Source organism: Erythrolamprus reginae, chromosome 1 (genome assembly GCF_031021105.1).
Source record: "Erythrolamprus reginae isolate rEryReg1 chromosome 1, rEryReg1.hap1, whole genome shotgun sequence".
In the NCBI taxonomy this organism is placed as follows: domain Eukaryota; kingdom Metazoa; phylum Chordata; class Lepidosauria; order Squamata; family Dipsadidae; genus Erythrolamprus; species Erythrolamprus reginae.
Window position 1 is genome coordinate 365,804,217 of NC_091950.1, and position 17,121 is coordinate 365,821,337.

The 17,121-nt window shown below is 40.1% G+C and overlaps 1 protein-coding gene across 1 annotated transcript in view; it reads left to right on the plus strand.

Moving 5' to 3' along the window:
• The window catches only part of INTS7 (integrator complex subunit 7), a 93,851-nt gene that overhangs the window by 27,557 nt on the left and 49,173 nt on the right, over nt 1–17,121 (plus strand). Inside the window, exons 12-15 of the mRNA XM_070734461.1 lie at nt 852–989; nt 5,304–5,510; nt 9,822–10,016; nt 15,172–15,275. Of these exons, the coding sequence (XP_070590562.1) occupies nt 852–989; nt 5,304–5,510; nt 9,822–10,016; nt 15,172–15,275 (644 nt within the window). The remainder of the gene's footprint in view (nt 1–851; nt 990–5,303; nt 5,511–9,821; nt 10,017–15,171; nt 15,276–17,121) is intronic.

The window sequence follows — 17,121 nt, forward strand, 5'->3', positions numbered from 1 at the left end:
TATTTTTTTTAAAAAAACTGCCGATCGAGTTCGGCGGGCTGTTTAAATCTGCCGATCGACTTCCTCAGAAACCCGCGATGAAGTGAAGCCGCAGTAGGTGAAGCGCGGTATAGCGAGGGACTACTGTAGTGTCTGAGCGGCAGTCCCTTCGGGACTGGGCGGCACAGAAATATTAAATAAATAAACAAATAAACAAACAAACCAACAAACAAATAAATAAAAAACCCACCCTGTTTTGCCTCAGAGAATTTCAAAATAAAATAATGTACCGTGTGTCTATAACAGTGAGCTCATAATAGGGCAACTCTATCAATATCAAAATGCCACTTAAATAGTTGAGCTAGTTTCAAACTAGATTTTGATTTTCTTTCTCTCTTCCTTACACCCATTCTTTTTTTCTTTTCCTTCCTCTCTTTTTTCTATCTGTTTCTCTCTCTTCCTCTCTCTCTCCTTCCCTCTCACTCTTTCCCTCTCGGCTTCTGGGCAGGTTTGGGAAACTCTGAGTTGATGATGATTTTTAAGTGAGCGATTGCTCACTGCTCAGCTTAGAGGGAACTATGGTTGGAAGGGACCTTACAAGTCTTCTAGTCCTCACTGCTCAAGGAAAATTCAATTAACAATCATGTGGTTTATTTAACAATCTCTGTGGTTCACTTAACCACAGCAAAGAAGGTTGTAAAATTGGGTGGAATTCACTTAACGACTACTTAGCTTAACAATTGAAGTTTCTGTCCCAATTGTTGTAAGTCAAATTGTTGATGTTCATGTTTATCCACTTCAACATTCTGTCAAGCCCTTATATACATTACTTTTTATTCAACATTTTGCTTTTGCTGTTTTTTCCTCATTAGGTTTCTCTTGCTACTGTGATATTCGTCGCCAGTCAGAAGACATTATCTTCTGAAGTGAAAGCTGTTATCAAACAACAACTTGAAAATGATTCAAATGGCTGGACAGCTTATAGGATAGCCAGGCAGGCTTCAAGAATGGTATGTGGTCTATAATTATAAATCAGGTTTCTTATTACACAAAACCTTTTGTGTTTTTTTAATGCTGTAGAAAATTTCTATTTTCTATAGGAATTTTGCTTGCAGAGGAAATCATATACAGTATGGCAGTGTTTCCCAACCTTGGCAACTTGAAGATATTTGGACTTCAACTCCCAGAATTCCCCAGCCAGCGTTCGCTGGCTGGGGAATTCTGGGAGTTGAAGTCCAGATATCTTCAAGTTGCCAAGGTTGGGAAACACTGCAGTATGGATATAGCAGAGACTGGTGCCCAATTCTTCTCATGCAAAATAGTTATATTTTTGATTAATTTTAGTAATAGCACTTAGCATTTAGATTTATATACCGAATGAATGCTGGGATCCCTTCTATCGCTGGTTAGAAAAAAAAGAACAACTTGTCCAATAAATGTTAAGAATCCTATATATTTAAATAGATACATATCTGGTGTCAAATCTTTCTTTTTCTTCTAAATGGATGTATGAGACATCTATATATGTTAAAATTAGACTGGTTTTCTTAAAATCTCCTTATTTTGATTTATTCAACACTTTTATTTATTTCTAATTTAAAATATTAGATATAAAGTAATGAGATACTGAGAATATTTCTAGTTCATAATTCCAATACAGATCTACCATACACCCGCCCGCCTTTTCCTTTTTTTTTTGTTCTCCTCTTCTTATCTTTCTTTTTTCTTTCTCTTTCTTTCTGTTTGTCTGTATGTTTGTCTGCTTGTTTGTTTTGTCTGTTTCTGTTTACTGTTAAATGCATATTGTCTAGACCATAATTTGACATATAATTTTTGTTTTTTAATCTTCCAATTACCCAATTCTCTTTTTTCCCCCTTGTATCGTGACATGTCTACACTGTTATTTGTAATTAAATGTATTTATTGTATTTATCCTTGTAAATAAAAACTTTATTTAAAAAAATAGATTTATATACCGCTTTATAGTGCTTTACTGCACTCTATAAGTGGTTTAGAGAGTCAGTATATTGCCCTCAACAATCTGAGTCCTCTTTTTACCAACCTCAGAAGGATGGAAGGCTGAGTCAACCTTGAGCTTCTGAGAGTCGAACTGCTGGCAGTTGGCTGACTTAGAAACATAGAAACATAGAAGACTGACGGCAGAAAAAGACCTCATGGTCCATCTAGTCTGCCCTTATACTATTTCCTGTGTTTTATCTTAGGATGGATATATGTTTATCCCAGGCGTGTTTAAATTCAGTTACTGTGGATTTACCAACCACGTCTGCTGGAAGTTTGTTCCAAGGATCTACTACTCTTTCAGTGAAATAATATTTCCTCACGTTGCTTTGGATCTTTCCCCCAACTAACTTCAGATTGTGTCCCCTTGTTCTTGTGTTCACTTTCCTATTAAAAACACTTCCCTCCTGAACCTTATTTAACCCTTTAACATATTTAAATGTTTCGATCATGTCCCCCCTTTTCCTTCTGTCCTCCAGACTATACAGATTGAGTTCATAAAGTCTTTCCTGATACGTTTTATGCTTAAGACCTTCCACCATTCTTGTAGCCCGTCTTTGGACCCGTTCAATTTTGTCAATATCTTTTTGTAGGTGAGGTCTCCAGAACTGAACACAGTATTCCAAATGTGGTCTCACCAGCGCTCTATATAAGGGGATCACAATCTCCCTCTTCCTGCTTGTTATACATCTAGCTATGCAGCCAAGCATCCTACTTGCTTTTCCTACTGCCTGACCATACTGCTCACCCATTTTGAGACTGTCGGAAATCACTACCGCTAAATCCTTCTCTTCTGAAGTTTTTGCTAACACAGAACTGCCAATGCAATACTCAGATTGAGGATTCCTTTTCCCCAAGTGCATTATTTTACATTTGGAAACATTAAATTGCAGTTTCCATTGCTTTGACCATTTATCTAGTAAAGCTAAATCATTTACCATATTACAGACCCCTCCAGGAATATCAACCCTATTGCACACTTTAGAGTCATCGGCAAATAGGCAAACCTTCCCTACCAAACCTTCCCCTATGTCACTCACAAACATATTAAAAAGAATAGGACCCAGAACAGACCTTTGTGGCCCACCGCTTGCACACTTAGCCTGCAATACTGTATTCTAACTACTGCGCCACCATAACTCTATTCTTTATTTGAAAAAGGATTTAAAACAGAATTGAAGATGTGAAATAATTTATGTAGTTTATTTATACTTTAAAGTAAATCTTTATTTCCTTCAATAGATGATACCTGGTGGGCTAACAGGTAGATAAAAATGAAAAGCACAATAAATACACTTTCAAATATTTTTGAGTATGTTCTCAACCTCATCAGTTAAAACCCACTTCAGTGTTAGATACCTGCCTCAATAGAAATTGGCTTTATCTGTTGGTGAAATGCAGCAAAGGGAGAATTGGCCTGAAAGAGACTCGATAGAAACTTTAGAGCCTGGGAATAGCTACAGTAGGAAGATCAATTTTATCTCACATTTCCATCAATCATACTTGCAATGATGGCAAGTCTCTATAGTCACATGGGGTTCTTTTAGACATTTATATCCAATCTTTGGCAATCTTTTACAAATCATAATGATGGCTGAAAACAAATTGGTAATTCGTGGAATCGATTGGTTAAGAAAGTTATATTGTCCCTGTAATTAGTGTGATGCAATAATGTGAGCACATTATTAGAGTTGTTCCCCCTCCCCCCGCCTTTATTAGTTTTATAAGTAATATAAATTTATAGTTTTATATATGTGTGTGAATACAGTATGTATTGTTAATGCATTATAAATTCATAAGTTATATCCTGTAAAACAGTGTTTCCCAATCTTGGCAACTTGAAGATACCGGTATTTGGACTTCAACTCCCAGAATTCCCCAGCCAGCATCCGCCGGCTGGGGAATTCTGGGAGTTGAAGTCCAAATATCTTCAAGTTGCCAAGGTTGGGAAACACTGCTGTAAAAGACACATCTGGCACTATAAATCTTCTCTAGGGAGATTCCCTTTTGACCTCTATTGAAATCTTAGTATTCAATTTCAGTACTGGGTTCAGGAACAGATCTAAAGTGAATGACAACTTCCAAGGGAGAATGTAAGCCTCATTCGACATCATGTATCTTTTTCTTTCTAAGCAATTAGAATTTCTCCTGGCTTAAATGTGCTTAAAAGATTAAATTATTTTAACAAATGCCACTTAGTCAAAATTAATTTTCTTGGCAAATCAAAATATTTGGATGTAACCTACGTGGTGTTACGAGAGCAGAGTGCAGTATCACATGCTATATATGCGATTCGGGCAGCAGTTGATGGGAAGGAGAGAGAGAGAGAGAGAGAGAGAGAATGTGTATATGTACACACATGCATACACACAGAAAGAGCATACACACACACAAGCACTATTACAGCACAGAAGAGCAAACTTGCCAGCACGTTTGATTATACTTGAGTTACCTATTGCAAGTGCATCAGATATAGAGTAGAATAGAATTTTAATGGCCAAGTGTGATTGGACACACAAGGAATCGTGCAAAATGCAGCTGCAAGAGCAATCATGGGCTTCCCTAGGTATGCCCATGTTACACCAACACTCTGCAGTCTGCATTGGTTGCCGATCAATTTCCGGTCACAATTCAAAGTGTTGGTTATGACCTATAAAGCCCTTCATGGCATCGGACCAGAATAACTCCGGGACCGCCTTCTGCCGCACGAATCCCAGCGACCGGTTAGGTCCCACAGAGTTGGCCTTCTCCGAGTCCCGTCGACTACACAATGTCGTTTGGCAGGACCCAGGAGAAGAGCCTTCTCTGTGGCGGCCCCGACCCTCTGGAACCCACTCCCCCCGGAGATCAGAACTGCCCCCACCCTCCTTGCCTTTCGTAAAGTTCTTAAGACCCATCTCTGCCGTCAGGCATGGGGGAACTGAGATATCTCCCCCGGGCCTATACAGTTTATACATGGTATGTTTGTGTGTATGCTTGCTTTTATTAATGGGGTTTTTAGTGTTTTTTAAATTATTAGATTTGTTCTTACATTGTCTTTGTTATTGTTGTGAGCCGCCCCGAGTCTATGAAGAGGGGCGTCATACAAATCTAATAAATAAATAAATAAATAAATAAATACATACATACATACATACATACATACATACATACATACATTTGTCTTGGTGCATATGCTCTCACTGTACATAAAATAAAAGATACGTTCGTCAAGAATCATGAGATAATATTATCGCTATCTCCTATGTTTGAGTATAGAGAATGTTTTGCTGTGAATTACATCTGTTTGCCTTTACCCTTTGTAGGGCAATCATGGCATGGCCAAAGAGCTTTATCAAAGCCTGCTGACTAAGGTAGCGTCAGAGCACTTCTACTTCTGGCTGAACAGTCTGAAGGAGTTCTCCCATGCAGAGCAGTGCTTAACCGGGCTGCAAGAGGACGATTACAGCTCTGCCCTTTCTTGCATTGCTGAGTCACTAAAATCTTATCACAAAGGAATAGCTTCTTTAACGGTCAGTATTTTTTTTCCCTTTTCTTTTGCAGAACCATTACAAGTAGTCCTTGGCTTACAACAATTCTTTTAGCGACTGTTCAAAGTTACAATGGCACTGGAAAAAAGTGACTTATAAACATTTTTCACAGTTAGGACCTTGGTAGCATCCCCCAGGGTCACGTGATCAACATTCAGATGCCGGGCAAACTGATTCACATTGATGATCATTGCAGATGGTTCTATTCTACAAAAGAAGCTTTGTATCTCATGGTTCAGAAAAAGCTTTGGCTGGAACTAAGATTTCAGCAATGATTCAGTGGGTTCTTATTTAGGAGCTGGAGATTCCATCATTTCCTAGTAGCTGGTAGGCTTAGACATGGACGGGACATGAGCTTCCTCCCTTTCTGAAGAGGAACCAAATACAGTGGTACCTCTACTTACGAACTTAATTTGTTCCGTGACCAGGTTCTTAAGTAGAAAAGTTTGTAAGAAGAAGCAATTTTTCCCATAGGAATCAATGTAAAAGCAAATAATGTGTGCTGTTGGGGAAACCACAGGGAGGGTGGAGGCCCTGTTTCCTCCCAGGAGATTCCTAGAGAGGCCCCATGGAGGCTTCTCCCTGCCTTTTCCAGCCCTGTTTCTTCCCAGGAGATTCCTAGAGAGGCCCCATGGAGGCTTCTCCCTGCCTTTTCCAGCCCTGTTTCCTCCCAGGAGATTCCTAGAGAGGCCCCACAGAGGCTTCTCCCCGCCTTTTCCGGCCCTGTTTCCTCCCAGGAGATTCCTAGAGAGGTCCCACAGAGGCTTCTCCCTGCCTTTTCCGGTTACAGTTTCAGAGGCTCGGTTTATAAGTGGGAAATGGTTCTTGAGAAGAGGCAAAAAAATCTTGAACACCCAGTTCTTATCTAGAAAAGTTCATAAGTAGAGGCATTCGTAGGTAGAGGTACCACTGTATAGTTAGTGGGGTGTTCCAATGGTGCATGTGAAAATCCTGTCTGATACATCCTTTTCTTTGCTTCTCTGGTCCTTCTTTTTATCCATAGTCCAGAGGCTGACCAAACTAGGAAGTCTGGTAGCTTCTTTGTAGACAGTAATTTATGCCTGGATTATTTGAAACCCAGATACACCTATTGTTTAAAAAAGAACAGGGGAAAAATTCATTCCACCTTTAAGCAATAAAATTCTTTATTGTTGCAGAAGCAAACTCAAGGGGGTGTCCCTCATTGAACCAGCAGCGTGGGCAATATGGAAAGGAGGAGTGTTTAGTTTCTCAATAACTTCATTTATTGTGGAGCTAGTTAACTCCCACTGTAATTTCAGTCACAAAATACTGCTGTGTAAGAGTGTAGGTGTGAGCACACCATGAGTTGCTTTGATACATGCATTAACTTTTCATCCAAGACTGAATATGGAGGAGGCAGAGTCAGAACACTAACATTTTTGACTGCAATTTGAGCAGTCTTTGATTCTTGGTATAATCAGTCAAGTGTCAAAGTTCCTTTTTGCAAAGAGAGATCGTTCTTCCCACAAGCTTATTTTTTTTTAAATTAATAAAAATGTGGCTTTTGCAAGAATACAACTATGTTCCACATTCCTGAAGCATTTAAAAAGAGAGGTTAATTTGCCTATTGCATATATTCTAATGAGGCAGAGGATTTGCAGCCGAATTATATTCGTCTCAGAAATGCTGAATTTGCCACATAATTTTGAAATGCATTAGTAAAGCAGAAGAGGAAAAGAAATGATGTTGAATTTTAAAATATCTTTATAAAGCTTCATTCACAAAGTGACTCGTCAGCCAATTCCCAACGAATCCCAGCGACCAGTTAGGTCCCACAGAGTGGGTCTTCTCCGGGTCCCGTCAACCAAACAATGTCGCTTGGCGGGACCCAAAGGAAGAGCCTTCTCTGTGGCGGCCCCGGCCCTCTGGAACCAACTCCCCCCAGAGATTAGAATTGCCCCCACCTTCCTTGCCTTTCGAAAGCTGCTTAAAACCCACCTCTGCCGCCAGGCATGGGGGAACTGAGATACACTTTCCCCTAGGCCTTTACAATTTTATGCATGGTATGTCTGTATGTATGATTGGTTTTTTTATATAATGGGTTTTTAACTGTTTTTAGTATTGGATTTTGTTATATACTGTTTTATTGTTGTTGTTAGCCGCCCCGAGTCTGTGGAGAGGGGCGGCATACAAATCCAATAAATAAATAAATAAATAAATAAATTCTGTATAAATTAGAACACCATTTTTTAAATTTGAGAACCCTGTGGTCAAATTCTCATTTACTTCTGAGGCTGGGCCTATTATTTGCTTCCCCAGTTTATTCTGATACTCGCATTTTACTGGGCTGTAAGTTTCCTGAAAGAAAAATGAGGTAGAGATGCGATGATTAAATATTGAAATCCGTATTATAGATATAAGTGTCCTCAACTTACAACCCACAATTGGGACCAGAATTTTGATATCTAAGGGATATAGTTGTTAAGTGTCCTCCCATGACCAGGCTCAATTTTATGACATTTGTACAGCAGTCATTAAGCAAATCATCACAGTCTTTAAGTGAATCACATACTCTTTAAATAAATGATGTGACCATTAAGTGAATCTGGTTTTCCTTATTGACTTTGCTTGTTGAAGGCCGGCTGAGAAGGTCACATAATCATGTGACTACAGACCATTGCAGCCATTTTGAAATACAAGCCAGTTGCCAAGCACCCAAATTGCAATCACCTGACCATAGGGATGGTATGACTGTCAGAACCTAAAGCAGGGGTCTCCAACCTTAGCAACTTTAAGACTTGTGGACTTCAATTCCCAGAATTGAACTCCCAGAACTCCCAAAGCTGACTGTGGAACCCTGGGAGCTGAAGGCCACAAGTCTTAAAGTTGCCACGGTTGTAGACCCCTGGCCTAAAGGGTGAATTATAAATCACTTTTTTCAGTATTATCATAACTCCAAACTATCTTTGAGCAAGTGTTTGTAAGTAAAGGTCTACTGTACTTGTAGAATTTTCTTTCGAGCTTTTACAAACATAGGCCATCTCTATTTATGTAGATTTTCTGAATATAGAAATTATGTCTTCCAAGCAAGTCACTTGGTGTGATAGAAAGAAAAGAAATGGGTAAAGGGCTTACTTATTAGGTTAGCTAAATTCCTTCATTCTTGTGTTGTGCAATTGTGATTTCTGACTCCAGAACAAAGCAATTTGTCAACCTTGCCTAAGCAGAAATGAAACCGTTCATATAGAGCGGAAAATGTATTTAATTGAATAATGCTATGAAAATGGACTCTATTTGAATAGAAAGGGTATATAAAAATGAAAGCTTTTACAAGTGTCAGGTTGAATCTTTATTAACCTTGTAATAGCTTTTTATTTGATAAAATTATACAAATTGTGATCATATAATTCAGGGGTTCCCATGAGTGGCGAGTGAGTGAAGTTTTGTCTGAATATGCAGGGGATCTAGGTTGTGTATGTGAAACCATCTCTTTGCCTCTTCCACTGGTCAGTGGAGCTGGAAAGGTTGGGCATCGCTGATATCATTATTCCTCTCACTGGACAAATGTTTGCTTGGTTATTTGGAGTGTCTCTGCCCTTTAATAGGATATTTAAAAACTGGGCAGATAAAGCGTTGCGGTCAAGATTAACAAAATCATGATAAGATATTCATCACTTCAAAATGCATCTGATCTGATGCCTAGATGTTCTTTACAAGTGCCCTCTGGGCATTTTCCCTCTTTATGTTTCTTTTCCTTTATCCTGCCTCCCTTATCTTGAATTCAAAGGATAATTCATGAATCAAATTAGGTAATTTGAGTTTAAGAATTTTAGAAAACCATAGCATCATATAACATTTTTCATAACACCAGGACAGTAATCCATTGTACCATCTTGTCCTTGAAATATTACATTCACTAATTGTTTATTTCTTATTGGAAAACAAGACCTGTTCTCCACCTCCTCTTCTCTTCTGAAGATGATTTAATTGGCTCAGTGGAGTAAGGGAAGAACTACTATACTAGGTCACCAAAATCAGAGCATGGTGCAAATGATATTGGTTTGGTAATCTATATGTTAAATATAGTCCACTTACCCCCAATGCAAATTGCAGCAATCTCAAAACATAAGCAGAAGCTACCATCTGCACAGTCATTTGTGTAAGTGGTTTTTTGCTTTTAATAAATAATCCCTATCTAAACAAGCCCTCCTTTCCTCTTTGGAAAATCGTTTCCCACCATTTAGTAGATTATTATTTATGAACTTGCTTACTTTGGATACAGATTATGAATCTCCAAGTTATACCTTTACCTGGTTTTTTTTCCCCTTCCAGGCTGCCAGCACACCACTTAACCCTTTGAGTTTTCAGTGTGGATTTGTTAAACTACGCATTGACCTCCTCCAGGCTTTCTCTCAGCTCATTTGCACCTGTAATAGCCTGAAGACTAGCCCCCCACCTGCCATTGCCACAACAATTGCCATGACTTCAGGCAGTGATCTCCAGCGATGTGGTCGTATTTCCAACCAGGCAAGTGACCTGATCCACCTGCTTTGTGAACATACTTCTTTATAATGATTCTATGTGATTCCTCACATGAGTTATGCAACTGTGTAAAACCCCTTTGAACCTTCTAGAGTCTGGAGAAATTGCAGATGGTACCCGTTTTATGACTGTTTTTAATTATAATGGTGATGGGAAAAGTACCTTTATGACCAATCCACCCAAGCAGAGGACAGATTGCAGTACTGCAGGCCACTAAAGCTGACTGCTAGATCTGCAGGTCAGCGGTTCAAATATCATCACCGGCTCAAGGTTGACTCAGCCTTCCATCCTTCCGAGGTGGGTAAAATGAGGACCCGGATTGTGGGGGCAATATGTTGGCTCTATTAAAAAGTGCTGTTGCTAACATGTTGTAAGCTGCCCTGAGTCTAAGGAGAAGGAAGAGTCTAAGGAGAAGGAAAAGGGGGGACATGATCGAAACATTTAAATATGTAAAAGGGTTAAATAAGGTTCAGGAGGGAAGTGTTTTTAATAGGAAAGTGAACACAAGAACAAGGGGACACAATCTGAAGTTAGTTGGGGGAAAGATCAAAAGCAACATGAGAAAATATTATTTTACTGAAAGAGTAGTAGATCCTTGGAACAAACCTCCAGCAGATGTGGTTGGTAAATCCACAGTAACTGAATTTAAACATGCTTGGGATAAACATATCCATCCTAAGATAAAAATACAGGAAATAGTATAAGGGCAGACTAGATGGATCATGAGGTCTTTTTCTGCCGTCAGTCTTCTATGTTTCTATGCTAACGGCGGCATTAAAAAAAAACAAATAAACAAACAAACAAATAATCCTCACATTTACAAAATATTATGTAGGACAAAGGAAAGCTGAAGTAAGCGCAAGCAGTTTTACATAGCACCTGCTTAACAAGCAAGTTGCCAATCTCATTAGTAGTTACTAAGTGAGGATTACCTGTGTTTGGTAGGAACTTTACCCCCACAAGTATCACATTACTAGCCATAGTTTCCACTAAATCCCTTAAAATTTATTTTAGACCACAAAATTTGTTAAAATAAATTATTTTTGTGTTATTTTTCGCTCAATTCTTCTTCAGGTTCTTTGAGTAATTCATAAGGAAAACTTGTCTTCCCATTGCAGTTGCCTGATCTTTGGCCCTATGGCTCCCAAGAATCTCCTTCACAAGTGGTAGCATTACAGGAACAAATTTTCTTCCTGTAGTGTATGCTAACAGTCTTCTTCTTTGCTGAAAGTACCGTACTAGTTACCTACCATTGCTACTTTTTTAACGGAAGAGGTTATTGTAATTGCCTTTTAATTTGTGAGCCACCAGTTGGAGTAAGCATTAACCAAAGCACAATCAAACTGTAATCAAAGCTTAGAGAAAGATAAGGTCATTCCTTATCTTTCTCTATACTTCCTACCATGTCCTACAAATTGTATGGTGGCTTCCATATCTTTTTAAGAAATCAATCAGGAGTTACATTTACAAGATGTAGATTATTATTATTATTATTATTATTATTTATTGGATTTGTATGCCGCCCCTCTCCGCAGACTCGGGGCGGGTAACTACAGTGGTAAAACAACATGAACAATCCAATTAATAAAAACAACTAAAAAACCCTTATTATCAAAAACCAAACATACACACAAACATACCATGCATAACTTGTAATAGCCTAGGGGGAAAGGATAACTTAACTCCCCCATGCCTGGCGACAAAGGTGGGTCTTAAGTAATTTGCGAAAGACAAGGAGGGTGGGGGCCGTTCTAATCTCTGGGGGGAGTTGGTTCCAGAGGGCCGGGGCCGCCACAGAGAAGGCTCTTCCCCTGGGGCTCGCCAAACGACATTGTTTGGTCGACGGGACCCGGAGAAGGCCAACTCTGTGGGACCTTATCGGCCTCTGGGATTCGTGCGGTAGAAGGCGGTTCTGGATGTATTCTGGCCCAATGCCATGTAGGGCTTTAAAGGTCATTACCAACATGTGCATATGCACCACTATAATAATAAATAGATGTTCCTCTGCCCACAGAGAGCTTTTAAGTCTGTGTGCTGTCATTATTTATTTATTTATTTATTTATTTTATTAATTGAATTTATATGCTGCCCCTCTTCGAGGACATTACTGGTACTGAGTGAGTGACCCATTGAGGATTCAAGATGTTCTGTGAGGCCTGTCTTGCCTCATTCTGATCAAGGCAAAATGAAAAATAGGGATAAAAGCCTATCATTTTTCCATTCCATCTCCAGCACCATAAAAGTCTTTCACACAATGGCAATTATCCAAATCTATAACTGCCAGTTTCACCACTCCTTGAGTCCGAGTCTTCATCACCTCTTCGGTCATAGAAATCTATCCTGAAAAGGGTCATCTAAGGCAGATGCCCCCTAAGAGTTACAGTGGCTCTGTAATAAAAATGTCTGTTGTTTGCTCATTTTTTCTTAATGTCAACTGAGATCTGCCTTCTTGTAACTTATGGTCAATATTCTAAATCCAATGCTTTTTGAGAGCAGTAAGTTGATGGTTGATTTCTGAGGCGCATTTCGTGAAAAGGGCTGTTATATCTTTATTTAGGCATTGTTGTTTGAGACTAGATTTTACTTCTACCACCGCTTAAAGATCTATTTAATGAAATCCTGTGGGATATTCCCCTTTAAATTGGAATTGGAATGACCTCCATAAAAAGCATGACCTTGTCAAGTACAGGTTTAACGTTTAGAAAACTCACACAAAATATTTCTTCCTCCTTTGTGTATTTTTCTGTAGAAGGCAAGTTAATGCTAAGTCATCCTAGGATGGCTTTGGCAATTAATTTCTTAAAACACTCCAAAACATTATAGTTTTGTGATCCAATTTTATTTGTCAGTTATATAATCTAATTTTGTTTAATTTTTCAAGTTGCGTGGATTCAAAAGTAGATGTTATATAGAGAAAATTATTAAACTGTTTTGAAATTTACTGAAAAGTGGTATACAGTGATCCCCCGTTTATTGCGTCCCCAACCATTGCGAACAGGGTACTTCGCTATTTTTCAACCCGGAAGTCAAAAATACCATCTACGCATGCGTGCCGGGCACGCATGCGTAGATGGCAGCGGCTTCCCTGGGTCTTCCCCCTCTTGCTGGCGTCAGCGAGGAGTTTCCCCACCGCCCACGCAAACTCCTCGCTGCCGCCCGCCCTTCGCCCGCCCACGCCGTTCATACTCGCCGCTTTTGAGCTGAGTCCGGGAGCGAATTCGCTCCCGGACTCAGCTCAAAAGCGCCGATAGCAAGCGGCAAGGAACGGCTTGTCTCGGCGCTTTCGAGCTGAGTCCGGTCAGCTCGAAAGCGCCGAGACAAGCCGTTCCTTGCCGCTTGCTATCGGCGCTTTTGAGCTGAGTCCGGAAGCGAATTCGCTTCCGGACTCAGCTCAAAACCGCCGATAGCAAGCGGCAAGGAACGGCTTGTCTCGGCGCTTTCGAGCTGAGTCCGGTCAGCTCGAAAGCGCCGAGACAAGCCGTTCCTTGCCGCTTGCTATCGGCGGTTTTGAGCTGAGTCCGGAAGCGAATTCGCTCCCGGACTCAGCTCGAAAGCGCCGAGAGCCAGCGCCCCCCGGACCCCCAACCCGGGTTTGGGGGGCTGCTAGGAAGCCCTCCATGCCGGTGGCAAACAGCCGCCCCGCCCCCAATCTTCGGCTCCTCGCTAGCGCTGTGGGAGTAAAAACGCCATCTGCACATGCGCAGACGGTGTTTTTACTTCCGCAGCGCTACTTCGCGAAAACCCGCTCGTTGCGGGGGGTCCTGGAACGGAACCCTCGCAACGAGCGGGGGTCTACTGTACTGACATTTTAAAGCAATAAACTATTTTATGTTGAAAGACATTAGACCTCTGCAATATCCCTAATAATATAGTTTTGCATATATATAGTATATATCAATTCACAATTCAAAGTGTTGGTTATAACCTTTAAAGCCCTACATGGCACTGGACCAGAGTACCTCCGGAACCGCCTACTACAGCACGAATCCCAGCGATCGATAAGGTCCCAAAGAGTTGCCGTTTGCCGGGCCCCAGGGGAAGAGCCTTCTCTGTGGCGGCCCCGGCCCTCTGGAATCAACTCCCCCCGGAGATTAGAATTGCCCCCACCCTCCCTGTCTTTCGTAAACTACTCAAGACTCACTTATACTGCCAGGCATGGAGGAGTTGAGACACCTTTCCCCCAGGCTCTTTTATACTTTGTTTTATGTTTGGTATGAATGTGTTGTTTGGTTTTTTAAAATAATGATAGGATTGTATATGTTTTGTAATATTAGATTTGTTCTACTATAATATTGTTTTTATTATTGTTGTGAGCCGCCCCGAGTCTTCGGAGAGGGGCGGCATACAAATCTAATAAATAATAATAATAATAATAATAATAATAATTATTATTATTATTATTATTATTATTATTATTATTATTATTATTATTATTATTAGTATATCACTGAAACATTATGGCATTGAAACAAGCAAATGATCCAAAAATTGTCATTTCCTGGATACCAGGAATCAGTAGAGTGCATTAGTTTCCATCTAACTTGTTTTAGAGGCCATAACGCATGTAGCTTAGCAGGTCTTCCAGAGCAGACTGTTCCTTAATATGAAAAATCCTGTTCCTTCTATTTATTCATCTGAAATGAGAGGAGGAGACATGTGAAACAGGAAGGCAACATGTGGAGTCTGTAGCAAAAAGAAAATCTTACATGCCAGCTAACAGCAGGACAAGGCAAATGCTACTTTCAGCAAAATTAGGTACTTTCAGCCACAGGGAGAAGCATGAGTTGAGATTTGAGTCCAATCCTGCTGCCAATAATCTCATCTTGCTTCATTTTATGGGGAACTATAAGAGAGAACTAGAGCCAAGTACAGAAAGAATTTTAGGATCGCGTTTAGGAGTCTCTGCAGCAGAGACTGGCCTTTGATCTAAGAATAGCTGGACTTGGTGTAGGGATGCTATGATAACTGAAGTGAAAATAAGCAATAGATAATCATAGGAAAAAGGACAGGCCAATATAATATAAACTTCTTGGTTGAATTCTCTATGTATTATGTTTAATCATGACCAGTGTCTTTTCTTTCTTTTCTTTTCTTTTTTTGGCTGCTTTTTCTGTTTCGCCTCCACTTTGTACTACTGCAGATGAAACTCTCCATGGAAGAATTCAGGAACCTTGCAGCAAGATACTGTGATCTCTATCAGTCTTCTTTTGATGCAGACTCTGAAACTCTGAGAAATGTGGAACTGTATCCTGCTTCTTATAATATGAAAAAAAGCGCTTAAAGCTTGGAATTTAATACTAGAACCTCTATTATATTGTTGTTTATGAATACTGAAAGAAAAGAACAAAGAGAGAAGCTTGGTATTTGGTTTCTTAAGTTCACTGTGCTTAAAACTTAACCTTTACTGTACCCTAATCAATTTGCAATGTTTATAAACATTTGACCCCTTAAACCCCTACTGTAAGTGCTCGGATTTGCCTTGCCTTATAATGTATGTATAGAAGCCATGCTTGTTTGAATTTGATTATCTTGTTTCTTAAACAACCAGAGCTTGGAAGTTTTTCTCCAAAAGAGGCTCCCTTTAATCTATTATGGGAGCCTAAGTAGTAGTAAATTTGTGCAGGCAGTTTTTAGATACTTACAGTTTGCACATGCAAGTTTATTTTTAAAGTTAAAAACAGCACGATGATGGTTGGCCTGCCAGAATTCATCACTGAAAATACGCCTTTTAATTTAATTTAAAATTTAAGGTCTGTCCCATTTGATATAGCCCATATCATATTTTCTTATTCTTGGTGATTGTATTTGATTATCACAAGTAGGATTGTGAAATTAAGTATCTTCTTTGCCCAAGAACAAAATACAGTGATACCTCGTCTTACAAACGCCTCATCATACAAACTTTTCGAGATACAAACCCAGGGTTTAAGATTTTTTTGCCTCTTCTTACAAACTATTTTCACCTTACAAACCCACCGCTGCCGCTGGGATGCCCCACCTCCGAACTTCCGTTGCCAGCGAAGCACCTGTTTTTGCGCTGCTGGGATTCCCCTTAGGCTCTCCTCCATGGGAAACCACACCTCCGGACTTCCGTGTTTTTGTGATGCTGCAGGGGAATCCCAGCAGCGCAAAAATGGGCGCTTCGCTGGCAACGGAAGTTTGGAGGTGGAGTTTCCCAGCAAGGGGAGCCTCAGTGAAATCGCAGCATCGCAAAAACACAAAGGTCCGGAGGTGGGGTTTCGAGGACTTCGGTGTTTTTGTGATGCTGCGATTTCACTGATGCTCCCTTCGCTGGGAAACCCCACCTCCAGACTTCCGTTGCCAGCGAAGAGCTCATTTTTACGATGCTGGGATTTCTCTGCTGGGATTCTCTTGCAGCATGGCAAAAACACAGAAGTCCAGAGGTGGGGTTTCCCACGGAGGGGAGCCTCAGGGGAATCCCAGCAGCACAAAAACGGGTGCTTCGGCTGGCAAAAGGGGTGAATTTTGGGCTTGCACGCATTAATCGCTTTTCCATTGATTCCTATGGGAAACATTGTTTCGTCTTACAAACTTTTCACCTTAAGAACCTCGTCCCGGAACCAATTAAGTTTGTAAGACAAGGTATCACTGTACTCTGTATCTATGGTTTTGTAAGTAATTCATCTAGATCACAGGTGCTTTTTTCAAGAGCCAACTGGACTTTCTGGTTTTTCTTTGAAGACGTTTCGCTTCTCATCCAAGAAGCTTCTTCAAATCTCCTGAAACGTCCTCAAAGAAAAATCAAAAAGTTCAGTTGCTTCTTGAAAAAAGCACGTTTGAGACAAAATACTCTGTACGTCAGAGCTGTGTTCTGGGAGCAAAAGAAGACAATGGAATGTCTTCTTGTTATCATTTCTCCAAAGGTTGGAGAGTACAAACGCCATTAAAACTTGAGACCCAAATTCCATGACTGATATTAGAAAGTTAATAGTTTACAGACAGTAATGCCACACTGCTTTTGCTATATCTTCTCTCTGAATCATGCTTTCTTTTTGAGATAAGTTGCTGAATGCAAAAATGTACTTTGTACATGTATATCAAACAGTATATATATATATGGTTTCTTCCA